Source organism: Anolis carolinensis, chromosome 6 (genome assembly GCF_035594765.1).
Source record: "Anolis carolinensis isolate JA03-04 chromosome 6, rAnoCar3.1.pri, whole genome shotgun sequence".
NCBI classification, from domain to species: Eukaryota; Metazoa; Chordata; class Lepidosauria; order Squamata; family Dactyloidae; genus Anolis; species Anolis carolinensis.
Genome location: NC_085846.1, coordinates 95219396 through 95232609, shown reverse-complemented (window position 1 = coordinate 95232609; position 13214 = coordinate 95219396). Strand labels below are relative to the sequence as shown.

The window sequence follows — 13214 nt, the reverse complement described above, 5'->3', positions numbered from 1 at the left end:
GTGTCCATTCATCTGCCTGTTTTAGTAAGGATGGATTTAAACCACTCAATAGTGTCAATTAACAAAAATACCCATATGGTCTGGGCAAGCATGAAACTGCTACTTTAGTTAAATAATGACAATCTGTAAGTGATAATAAAACAAAATGAATGGGTTTTTAACAAGCTCATAGCGCAAGTGTATTTGCCAGCCAGATTTTGCTGGGTGAAGAAAAACCAAGTTTTCTAAAAATTGTATTTTTTTATTTCCATTCTATCCCACTATTTTCATACCTGTAGAGAATGATGGAATCACCTCTGCATAATATACTATAATATGATGCAGCAATCTAGTGAGAAGGTCATCCAGTGAGGACAACTGTCTGTCTTCAGATCGTGGTTACTGGCAGTCCTGATTTGGAGGCACACAATGATAATTTCTTCAGAGGAAGAGCATTTGTAGGATTATAGACAAAATGGGACCACAGAGAAACCAGGAGGAAACATTAGGAAACTTGGGGAAAGTACCTCAGGTTTGTGTACAAACAAGCCTCTTAAAAAGTCTAAACAGCAACAATACTCAAACCAAGGAAGCAAAGGACTTCTAAAGTAATTGTGCAGTAGCCATCGGAATTCCTCTGGCACAAGGTAATGGATGGAGAGAGGAATGACATCTGTCGTTGTGCTGTCTTGAACATATTCAATTTTGCCAACATGTTTAATCCAATAAGGTTATTACTGACTGGCTAGTATTCTATGGGAGATAGTAAGAATGGGGAAGACCAGTTCTGTTTGTCATTGAGAAGCATTACTTCCATTCAAAATCAACCATAGTGTGTCAGATGCAGAAGTGGTTTGATCAAGTAGAAAGTCTCGCCCTGTTCGTTTTTGAAGGGAACAGCTGGCTAAAACCTATGTTTGACTAGAACTCAGAAAACTTAAATTTATGGATTACAACTCATATTTCCTCAATATTTTGAGCATTTTGTTTTTGGGGTAGTAATGATTGTGTTTGGAGGTTTCTAATGGAGCACATGTATTTTGCGTTAATGAGGATTGATGGCTGTATACTCTAGATATCATGGTTGTGTTTGGGAGTCTGTGGCTGGATAATTAAGATTGGCTGAGTTTCTTCTTTCCCAAGTCTGTGATTAAGCAATTAGAATAGTGTTGATGGTCCACTGAAATAGATTAGTGATGGCTTTTTTGCGTATAACTCTTCAGTGTCATTTGAATAGAGGTTGCACAGACACTCATGATTTCACTATACTGTTATGCTCAGCTAGATATGAACAGAATATATCACATTGAGCAGTATAATGAATTACAGTGTAGTGAATATTTCTGCTAATGTTGAAAATTTGCTGCTAGGCATTCTTAGGCTGGAGCTACACTGCCCTATATCCCAGGATTTGATCTCAGATTATCTGCTTATCCCAGATTATCTGGCAGTGTAGATTCATATAATTCAGTTCAAAGCAGATAATCTGGGATCCGATCCTGGGTTATAGGGCAGTATAGATCCAGCCTTAGCCTCCTTCCCAGAACTAGAATTAATCCCAGTTTTGGGTTGATCTACTGAGTTGATCTACTGAATCAATTGGTGAATGGTTCTGTCAGTACTCGTGGAAATCCCATTTATTCAGTGAGTTGACTATAGCTGGGATTGGCAATCGGATTTGTGCCACAAAAATATATATTATTATATGTTATATATTATTGCTGAGTTTAATATTGCTTATTGCCTGGGCTTGGCCCCATGTAAGCCGCTCCGTGTCCCCTCGGGGAGATGGGGCAGGGTATAAAAATAAAATAAAAATTTTATACCCTTATTATATTATTTATTATTATTATTATTATTATTATTATTATTATTATTATTATTATAGTCAGCTCTCTGACTCTATGGGTTCCATATCCACAGATCCCACCATCTACAACTTGAAAATATTTTTTTAAAAAAATCAAAAATCAAAATTTTACTATTTTATAAGCATGACATCATTTTACTATGCCATTGTATATAATGGGATTTGAGCCTCCATGGATTTTAATATCCATGGGAGAGCATAGAACTGAACTCCAGTGGATACTTAGCGTCCACTGAATATACTTTTTATTTCTTGATTTCTTTTCTTGCTATACGTTATTTGAAATTTGCAACATACAGCATGGCCAAGACATGAAATAAATTCAGAGGCAGTGTAATAATAAACAAATCTGATACTCTTCTACACCCGCTCTCTTTCTTTCAGTCCCTGTATTAAATGTAATAAAGTTTCCCAGAGGATTTCTCTTTGCCACCATATGGTTTGAAGCAGGAATTCAAATATGAAGATGCTCTGGATAATGCTAGCATTTATTACAACTTTGTGGGCAAAATTCAAGTGCACACATGTTTTCCATAAAGTACTGTTTGGAACTGAAATGCACTGTACTCTCTTTCATGTTCCAAGTGTTTTATCTCTGTGCCTGAGCTTATGTTTCACATATATCATAGCACAGGTGTTGCATTGTTGTTGTTGCTTTTGTTTTTGTTGATAGGTGTGTTATCACCACAGTTTCCCATAGACTTAGCAGCTTTAGGATTCTACGGCTGTCATAATTTCTCATTTTATTTATATGCCATTCCCCCCACCTCCCGCAATTGGAACTTAAGATGGCTTACAGAGTAAGCTAGCTGTAACATGGATAAATCTAGTCAAATTATCGTTATTAAAAACATAATGAAACCTGGAGTAGCATTACAACCTTAATTCTAGACATGAAAATTAAAAAAATGTGTTGTTGAAGGCTTTCATGACTGGAATCACTAGGTTGCTGTGAGTTTCCCAGGCTGTATGGCCATGTTCCAGAAGCAGTCTCTCCTGACATTTCACCCACATGTATGGCAGGCATCCTCAGAGGTCTGTTGGAAACTAGGCAAGTGAGGTTTATATATCTGTGGAATGTCCAGAGTGCAAGTGTGAATGTTGCCATTGGCCACCTTGATTAGTACTGAATGGCCTTGCAGCCTCAAAGACTGGCTGCTTCCTGCCTGGGGGAATCCTTTGTTGGGAGGTGTTAGTTGGCCTGATTGTTTCCTGTCTGGAATACCTCTGTTGTTTTTTTTTTTTGTAGTGTTGCTCTTTATTTACTGTCCTGATTTTAGAGTTTTTTAATATTGGTAGCCAGATTTTGTTCATTTTTATTGTTTCCTGCTTTCTGTTGAAAATTTCCACATTCCTGTGGATTTCAATGGCTTCTCTGTGTAGTCTGACATGGTGGTTGGTTGAATGGCTCAGTATTTCTGTGTTTCAAATAATATATGCTGTGTCCAGGTTGGTTCATCAAGTGCTCTGCTATGGCTGACTTCTCTGGTTGAGTTAGTCTGCAGTGCTTTTCGTGTTCCTTGATTCGTGTTTGGGCAATGCTTTATTGGTGGCCCCTTTGTAGACTTGTCCACAGCTGCATGGCATACAGTAGACTCCCGTAGAGCTGAGAGGATCCCTCTTGCCCTTTGCTGAACACAGTATTTGTCTGTAGATCGTTTGTAGGTTGTGTTTCTTCATCAGCTTCCCTAAGCGGTCAGTGGTTCCCTTGATGTATGGTAAGAACACTTTTCCTCTGGGTGGATCTTTGTCTTTACCCTTGTGGCTTGTTCTTGGTCTTGCAACTCATCTGATGTTTGTGGTGGAGTCTCCATTGGCCTGTAGAGCCCAGTTTAGGTGGTTTAGTTCACCTTGGAGGAGGTTCACACATTCTTTTTGCATGGTCTGCCAAGGCTTTTATTATGCTTTTTTACTTGGGTGATGGTTGGAGATTTTATGTAGGTATCTATCCGTGTGTGTAGGCTTTCTGTAAACGGTGTGGTCCAATTGTTGATTGGGTTTGCAGATGACTAGAACATCTACAATGGCAGTTTTCCTTCGTTTTCTTTTTCCATGGTGAATTGGATGTTTGGGTGGATGCTGTTAAGGTGGTCCAGGAACTTATTTAGCTTTTCTCCTTAATTGCTCCAAATGGTGAAGGTGTCATTCACATATCTGAACCATATAGTGGGCTTTTTTGTTGCCATTTCCAGGGCTTGTTTTTCAAGTAATCTGGGATAAGCAGATAATCTGGGATCAGATCCTGAGATATAAGGACGGTGTAGAAGTGGCCTTAGACAACTTGATAAGAAAATGCCAGAATATGTTTGCCTTAGGATTGCCATAGAGTGAGATGACTTGAAGGCACACAACAACAACAACGGGCTACTTTTCTAAATTGCATAGGGAGAAATTTCATGGGCCAGCAGCCACTGACAAGAACTTGAAAGATTTCATCTCACATCAGAGCCAAGTTGTAGGTTGGTCAGGACTGTACCTACAAGATCCTTGTCACTAGATCCTCAACTTTCACATACCTCCCAATTGTCCAGATTTGACAGGGATAGTCCCAATTAATTCTCTCTCGTCCTACTTTTCCCACTTAAATGTCTGGTTTTGTACTCTTCCTCCTAATTTCACCTTTATTTTCAGTCTATTTCAATTGCTGCCAACTCATTTCAAAGTGAGAAAGTAGTTTTAAACTGTTAACTGTTCTCTCTAATTGTTAAGTTAGAGAGAAAGAAGGGAAGGGGGTGTAATCTTGCATTTCCAATAGATTCAGGAAAAGCAAATTTCAGCAGCCTTTCCCAACCTAACTGTACTTCTTCCTTAGTAACTGTTGTCATCTTGAGCACCTTCTGATTTTGCTGAACCATATGTGTTCCATTTTTCATCTGTGAAATGTGTTTTCAAAGGTTTTCATGGCTGGAATCACTGGATTGCTGTCAGTTTTCCGGGTTGTATGGCAATGTTCCAGAAGCATTCTCTCCCGACGTTTCGCCCACGTCTATGGCAGGCATCCTCAGAGGTTGTGAGGTGTTGGAAACTAGGAAACTAGGAGCCCCCAGTGGCACAATGGGTTAAAGCCTTGTGACTCGAAGGTTGGGTTGCTGACCTGAAGGCTGCCAGGTTCGAATCCAACCCAGGGAGTGTTCGGATGAGCTCCCTCTATCAGCTCCAGCTCCATGCGGGGACATGAGAGAAGCCTCCGACAAGGATGGTAAAAACATCAAAAACATCCTGGTGTCCCCTGGGCAACGTCCTTGCAGGCGGCCAATTCTCTCACACCAGAAGCGACTTGTAGTTTCTCAAGTTGCTCCTGACATTTAAAAAAAAAAAAACTAGGCAAGTGGGGTTTCCAGACAAGAAACAATCAGGGCCACTTAGCACCTCCCAACAAAGGATTCCTCCAGGCAGGAAACAGCCAAGTTTTGAAGCTGCAAGGCCATTCAGTGCTAATCAAGCTGGTCATTTGAAACATTCACACTTGCCCCAGGCAGACAAGAGTTCTTTCTCCCAATCTGAACATTTTGCAGATATATAAACCCCACTCGCTTAGTTTCCAATACTTCACAACCTCTGAGGATGCCTGCCATAGATGTGGATGAAATGTCAGGAGAGAATGTTTCTGGAACATGGTCATACAGCCCAGAAAACTCACAGCAACCCATCTGTGAAATGTTGCAGGGTATGATTTCACCAAATTCCACTCTCCTCACACAGTTAGAAGTAAAATTGTTTTAGCTTTCTAGTGTTCTGGCAAGCAAGTACAAAGACAATGGGAGCTCTGAGAAGCTCTGAGAAGCACTAACCACTTATTTAGTTAATGGAATTTTATAAAAATGTATTAATAGGAGCCGGCTGTTCTACTGTGTTCCCATCCACATTCATTACTTGGTTTAGCCTTAGGTGAAAATAAGCCTCTCCAAAATGTTTGTCTATGGAATTGGAATTGTTTTAGAGCCAATTCATCATCTATATCTATGTCTGTATATCTATATCTGTAGTGCATTGACTCCACACACACATATATATCTCTGCCTTCCCTTTTTAGGAGTCAGCAGGCATTCGGGGTGGTCTCACTATCAATTAGTGCTATTCAAAATGCAAGCAAACATAGAAATTTCATTTGACTTGTCGTCATTGAAATGCAAATCATTTTATGGCAAATGAATCAGTGCTTTTAAGCTTCAAGGGCAAGTGCCATTTTCCTGCCTTTGGGAAGGTGTCTACCCCATGCAGACTGTATAGTTAGGCTCTGAGTGCCAAAAAACAGTGTATTTCAATACAACAAAAATGGTTTCTAGGGAGAACATGATGCCGCTTTCCCTTATTAAAGTCCATATTGCGAGAATGGCTTTCTGCCCAGGGCATTTGTTTTTTAAGAGTTTGCAGCTGTCTCATGTCAATAGCATTCATTTTTGCTTTAAGACAAAATCCAGGCCGACCGTACCCCTACTAGGATGAACTGTAGTTGTAGATTATTTTGTAAGTCTTTAAAGTTCTCCAGACCCTCCTTTTCATCTTCAGCCTGCTCTCCACAAAAAAAAGGTGCAGGATGAAGATATATGGCAATCCAAAATGGTACATGTGAGACAGGCCTAGATAAGGACCACCTCAAGTCATGCATGAGAAAATTTTTTTGGAGAGTTGGAGCTCCTGTGAGATTTCAAATCCTGCAGGAACTTCTAACCCCATTGAAACATAGTAATGGCCAATGAGCAACCATTGTGAAGAGAGGATTTTTCCTTCTACCAGGCTGAAAATGCTACAGAGTGGGAGGAATGGGCACCAGCTGTATTTGCAATAGACCCTAGTAATACTGTAAAACTTCAGAATGAGAAGGAATACATTTTAATTGATTGATAAAATGATTGCTCTCTTTTGTAGAAGTGGCAAGGTGATCCTTGTTGGGATGAGTGAAATGTGCAGTCTTCAGGTGTATGTACACTGTAGAAATCACATTATCCGCTATGGCTCAATGTTGTAGAACCTTGGGATTTGTAGTTTGGTGAGCCACCCGCACTCTTTATCAGAGAAGGTTAAAGAGCCAACATCTGTCATGATTCCATAGTATTGAGTGTATGCCATTTTCTGATTCTGACAAACATTAAACGAAGTAACAAAACTAGTTCTTGAGCCATATCCTGGCTACAGAGATTTCCTCAAGTAAGATTTGCTCAAGCACCCCATGGAGGAAATCTGACTCTCAAAATTATTTCAATCAAAACAAGCCTTACAGTATTTGCAATGCTATGCAGTAGTTCTCCATTCTGTCATAGGAGCTGATAACTAAAGCCTTCCCACTGCACGTAAACAAAGGAAGAAAATACAAGTATCTCATTTGTGCCCGCAAGTCTGTCCATGCTTTTAGCATGCCAGACTCAAATTAGGTTACTGAAGGAGGTTTTTTGTTTACACTAGTGCTTTCACTCCACCTAACGGTGACTTACTAGATCTCTCAACAGAGGTCAAATTTAGCTTTATTGAATTGAATATTTTGGTTCTGATTAGAATGGACACATGTTTCTAAGAATCCCTTAGCAGATATAATGTAAGTATAGTTCTGAATAACATGAAGTCTGTTGCCGATGGAAGAAACAATGGGCTCCTCCCTGGGATTGCTGAAAAGTCTTCACTGGTTGACGTGTATTATCTGCATGAAGCTGAGAATTTCCTACAGTCTTTTCTCTGTAGAAGCATACTGCTTATCTAGTACTCCCTCCGACTTACTTTGCAGCTCTTAACACTCAAAGGCAGTTTGAAGAGTTTTCGACACCAACTAGACACTCAACATCTTCTTCAGAATTTCAGAGACTGGAAAAATTATTTCTTTGGATTATTAATGCCTAGATTTCCCAGCCATGGTGACTGAAAGATTCTGGGAGTTGTAGTCCAAACAAGTAGCTTTTCTGAATTTTGCAGGAATATTTTTTACTCTTGCTTTTAGTAAGATGAAAATATGTAAAAGATTAATTTTATGTATTATTTATTTGTATGTTTGTTTAAAGTATTTATATCCCACTCTTCAGCCACAAAAGGTTTTCAGCATGGTGTACAAACTTAATTTGACAGCCATAGAATCATAGAATCATAGAGTTGGAAGAGACCTTGTGGGCTATCCAGTCCAACCTCCTGCCAAGAAGCAAGGAAACCGCATTCAAAGCATCCCTGACAGATGGCCATCCAATCTCTGTTTAAAAGTCTCCAAAGAAGGAGCCTCCACCACACCTCTGCCATCAGGCTTATAATTTAAATAAAACAGGGCCCACAAAAAAAGGGAATGGCAGTTGGAGAAGAGACCAAGGACTTTATCAGATGGGCAGGAGGGAAGTGGGGGAAAGCATTGGGAAGAATAGGGAAACAGTCTTACTCCATTTTCTCCTGTCAAGGCACGTCTTCAGGGATGGCCAGTCATCCCACAACTAGCACGATGGATTCCTACGTGTGGACGCCAGAAGTGGTTGTGCTTCATGCGATGGCTTCTTGGGATTCTGTTTTGCCAGCGTGCCAGAGGTCCAAATCCAGCCCAGATGCTGCCTATTCTTCTTTTCCTCCATGGCCAGGGCGGAGACAGTTGGGATGTTGAGAGAGTCTTGGGGTGGAAAGAGGACCTTTCAATTGCTTCTGGGACTAGTCATGATGAGGCCATTACACTTTTCTTTATACCAGCTTTCTAAAACCGATAAATGATCTTGGTACAGATCATTATGAGCTGTAAATCTGTGGCAGTGTTCAATCAGATTGGGCAAAAAAAAAAGAAAAGAAAAAGACCCAGATTTGGAGATTTGTGTTTGGGGTGGAATTTTCATTCATATATCTGTGCCTCAAGAAAAGGTCAAGAGACTGAATATCTGCATTGGGACTATAATGCTGTTAAAATAGCAAGATATCAGAAATCAAGAGTAGCACAAGTTATATCAAGAGAATTGTGTTTCCCTTCCCCTCCAATCCACTAAGGTGGTTTTTCTTTTTAAGCTATTTTATGTATGTAATATTCAATAAAATTTATTTTTTTAAAAAAGAGAATTGTGTGCCTTGTAGAATGTGAACAGATATAGAGGAACTGAAATGTTGACTGTAGGGATAAGATTTCTATGTAGTGTTTGTCTTATTGTATTACAAGCCAAAGTAAACTTTGGATCTTGATGTTGGTGATCAATTAGCGGCTTCTTCGGATCTGATCAAATGTTTTAAATTTATACATTGTAATTTTATATTGTATTTAATAGTGTTAATTTATTTTATGTATTTTATGTATTGTTTTTATGTGGGCATTGAATTGTTGCCATTGTTGTAAGCCGCCCTGAGTCCCTTTGGGTGAGAAAGGTGGGATACAAATGTTGGAAATAAATAAATAAATAAATAAGTCACTCTTCAGCATATTGCTGTTTGTGTCCCGAATGTCTGAATGCAACTCTGTTACCATTAAGTGCTACGTCTTTTGGTGTACAAAGGAGAAAGGAACGGGAGGAAAAAAGGATTGTGCCAGCACTTTTGAGTCTGATGTGTGCTTCTTGTAGCATGAGCTTTTGTGGATATAAAAACCACTTCTTCAGATGGAGCACAGAGTGATATTATAGTCTCAGGCTATACAGTATATTGAAGGATTAAACCTCCAAGCTGCTAAACATGCTGACCAAAAGGTTGGCAGTTTGAAACTGGGGAGTGGGGTGAGCTCCTGCTGTTAGCCCCAGCTTCTGCCAATCTAGCAGTTCGAAACATGCAAATGTGAGTAGATCAATAGGTACTGCTTCGATGGGAAGGTAATGGTGTTCCATGCAGTCATGTCGGCCACATGACCTAGGAGGCGTCTACGGACAACGCTGGCTCTTCAGCTTAGAAAAAGAGATGAGCACCCCCACCCCAGAGTCGGACACATCTAGACTTAATGTCAAGGAAAACCTTTACCTTTACCGATATAATGTATTGATGCAGTTGTGATAGTGGGATAGAATGTAATAGAATCCTAAAAGATTCTTTGCCTTAAAATTTCAATGTTTTTCAGATCATTATAGTGTTTAGTTAGCACTGATATCTGAAAACAATAAATCAACTTATTAAAAGTCAGTTTCCCTGGGAACAAAACTATGAGAACGTTCCTTAATGTGCAGTAGCCAGGCCTCTTGTGCTAATATATCTGTGCCATGAAGCTATTGTCTTCATTCACATTCTACTAATGGTCTGGAATTTGTGAATATAATTCAATTCAGCTGTTTCTTTTTCCAGTCTTCCTTTGTAAATGTTCAAGGATAGCACACCCTTGATGTTGTGGGTGATGTTATTGACCCGTGTAATATTGCTTCCAAGACAAATCTGGGGACAGAGTTAATACCTGGGTTTGTGCCAGGGTCTTGTCCTCCTGTTAGTGTGTATTTCAGCATTATGTATGTTAATATTTGAAGAAACTGATCCCACTGGATTTTGTGTTTTGTAAACGCCAGTGCTTATTTAGTGAATGTTATATAATGTGAAAAATTATTACATTGTTCAACTTTTCTGCTGTTGCAGTGATCTCCTGTCTTCAGAATATCTTGAGAGACACATTGAACATGGTGGAAAGATGGTTGAAGTTAAAGTAAGTTTTTCTCATTGATATTTTTTGTTGTATGAAATTCAGTTGTATTACTTTTGCTGCAAGTAGTGTTGAATTTTAGGATCATTTATTATTATTATTATTATTATTATTATTATTATTATTATTATTATTATTATTGTTTATGTTTATTTATATCCCACGTTTTCTCTCCACAAGGAGACTCAAAGCAGCTAACATTAAAAGCATTACAATACAATTTAAAATATACAAATATTAAAACAGTATTAAATATCATTAGTGTTGATATATCACTGTATTACTTAGATAACTGTGTTATATTGAATTTTCTAAAGTTTTTTTGGAGTGTTTTTTTACATACATGTCAGTGGAGGTTGGTGGCTTTAATGTCAGTGTGTTTACTGCATTTTTAGTTCAGATTTTAAAGTAGCGATCCAAAAATGGATCCTATTTTGTGGATATGGTGCAACATCCTAAATATTCCCTTTAAAGTTCAGATTTAAACCCAGAGCAGATTCCACCGAGACCAGAAACAACAACCTTCATTGATCACAAATATGACTATAAATAAATGGATAGGATAAGCCATAAAAACCTGAGGAAAGAAACCCAAGATCCAGGGATATCTTTTATGGTAATGAGTCTGATGAAGTTGGGCAAAATTAGGGAAACCAAAGTGTTTTGCTAATATCCGTTGTTTCTTTTTCTGTTCTTTTTACCCTTGCTCTTAATGAACGAGCAAACCTCGAAATGTCATTTACAGTTTAAGTGTTCTTTACAGTTCAGGACTGTGTGGTTCTACTGATACCAAGTAAAACATTAAAGAATAAAGCCAATTTTTAATTTTTTTCTAAATGAACTAGATTGTTATAATACAAATTATCATGTTATTGCAAACTGAACTTTATATCTAATACTGTACACTTTCTGTGCGGCACTCTATGCAGTCATGCCGGCCACGTGTCCTTGGAGGTGTCTACGGACAATGCCGGCTCTTTGGCTTAGAAATGGAGATGAGCACCAGCCCCTAGAGTCAGACACAACTAGACGTAATGTCAGGGGAAAACCTTTATTAAAGTAACAGAGTGAAATTTTAGTCTCTAAAGTGTTCTAATACTGCATTTTCCCATTTTCCCCTCAAAATGTCAGTATTTTTTCTGGGAAAAAATTGTGAGGGTCAGGAACCCCAAAATTTCCCCCTGATGGTTTCAGAATTACTAGACCATTTACATGTCTGTCCATGTGTTTTGGCTCAATTTTAGTTATCTCTATTTTTAATTCCAGAGATGGTTGTTAAGCCATTTGCAGCATCTTTAGAACATTATTGCTATTTGTTATCTTTCTCTCTTGGTTCTTATAGTAATTATAAAACAACAGGCATTTTACAACGGTAAAAGAGCTAATTTCTGATATAAAAAGAAGTGAGCTGGATGTCTTTTATTGGCTTTCCTACTAGTGACAGTTTGGGGAAATTGGTACCGTAATGCTTTACTTTTTTCCTGACTGCTGAGCGAGTTTTACTGCTAGGAGAAATCTCTGTCCCTGTAATGTTGTTTTGATAGAATCGTCTTCACAGAATCATCAAGTTAGATGGGTGGTTATGGGTCATTGAGTCCAGCTCCCTCTCCAGCCAGGGCATCCCCAGGAGATAGCTATCCAGCCTCTTTCTGAAGGTGTCCAAAGAAGGAAACTGCAGCACATCTCTGGGCAATCGGTTCCATTGCTGGACCACTCTTACTGTCAAGGACATCCTTGTAATAATGTTCACCCAAGCCTCTTTGTGTCTGCCCTTAAGGTATTTAAAGAGTTCAACCATGCCAGCCCTTAGTCTTTCCTTCACCAAGCTTTAAAAAGCCCACCTCCTTCAATCTTTTGTCATCCTTATTGCTCTTCTTTGAACCTGCTCCAACCTGTCTATACCCTTAAAATGTGATGCCAATGTCCTGTAGTCCAGAAGATACCTGACCAGGACAGAATATAGAGAGACTATTACTTTTCTTGAGTTGGAAAATATGCTTCCATTACTGCAGGCCAAAATGGCATTTGCCTTCTTTGCTAAAGCATTATGCTCCTGATGTATCTTCAATTTATAGTCCACAATCATCCCAAGGTCCTTTTTCATGTATTACTCCTAAGCCATGTATCCCCATCATGTCCCTTTCTCCAGTCCTTTAGTATTTCATTTGATCCTCAAAACCGATGGAAAGGGTTTCAGAGAGTACAACAGCAAATTCCTTCCTTTGGTAATGCAATTTATCTGGCCCTTCAGATCTGAAATCATTCATATTAGTTAGGTAATTCCTGACTAATTCCTTATCAAATTTGATTTGAATCTTGATCTCTTTGCTGCTGCGTGAAAGCACACAGTTCTTTTTTTGGGAAAAACTTTGACTCAGCATAGGTATTGAGTGTTGCTGTCTTTTCTTTGTAATTTCTTAGCATTTTACTATACCATATCATTTCCCCTTTCTTCCATTTTTTTATCCATACTTTATTTTCTTTTCATTTCCTCCTTGATGTGTAAATATCAGAACGAAAAGATATATGAGGCGCTTTGAACCCTGTACTTTCAACTGCGGGAAATAAATATGTTGTCGTGCAATTCAGACTAGCAAAGGAAAGAATGCAGTTTCACCCACTCCTTCCCAGATCCTGGTAGATAAGCTGGAACTCCTTGTCATTCCATTTGCCATTGTAAATCTAGAAGAAGTAATTAGCCTTCTTGATGCTTGTTATTTTACCAACTGCTGACTCGTGCCAAATTGCCACTGGGAAACTCAGCTGTAGATGTACACCCCCAGAACCTGAAGATGAATTGAAATTGCCTCT

General features: G+C 38.9%; 1 protein-coding gene across 11 annotated transcripts in view; it reads left to right on the top strand.

Annotated features, from left to right (window-relative positions):
- The window catches only part of adam22 (ADAM metallopeptidase domain 22), a 153204-nt gene that overhangs the window by 52625 nt on the left and 87365 nt on the right, over positions 1-13214 (top strand). For all 11 annotated transcript variants that reach the window (XM_062984465.1, XM_062984470.1, XM_062984464.1 and 8 more), the window contains one exon: positions 10340-10406. In XM_062984465.1, the coding sequence (XP_062840535.1) occupies positions 10340-10406 (67 nt within the window). The remainder of the gene's footprint in view (positions 1-10339; positions 10407-13214) is intronic.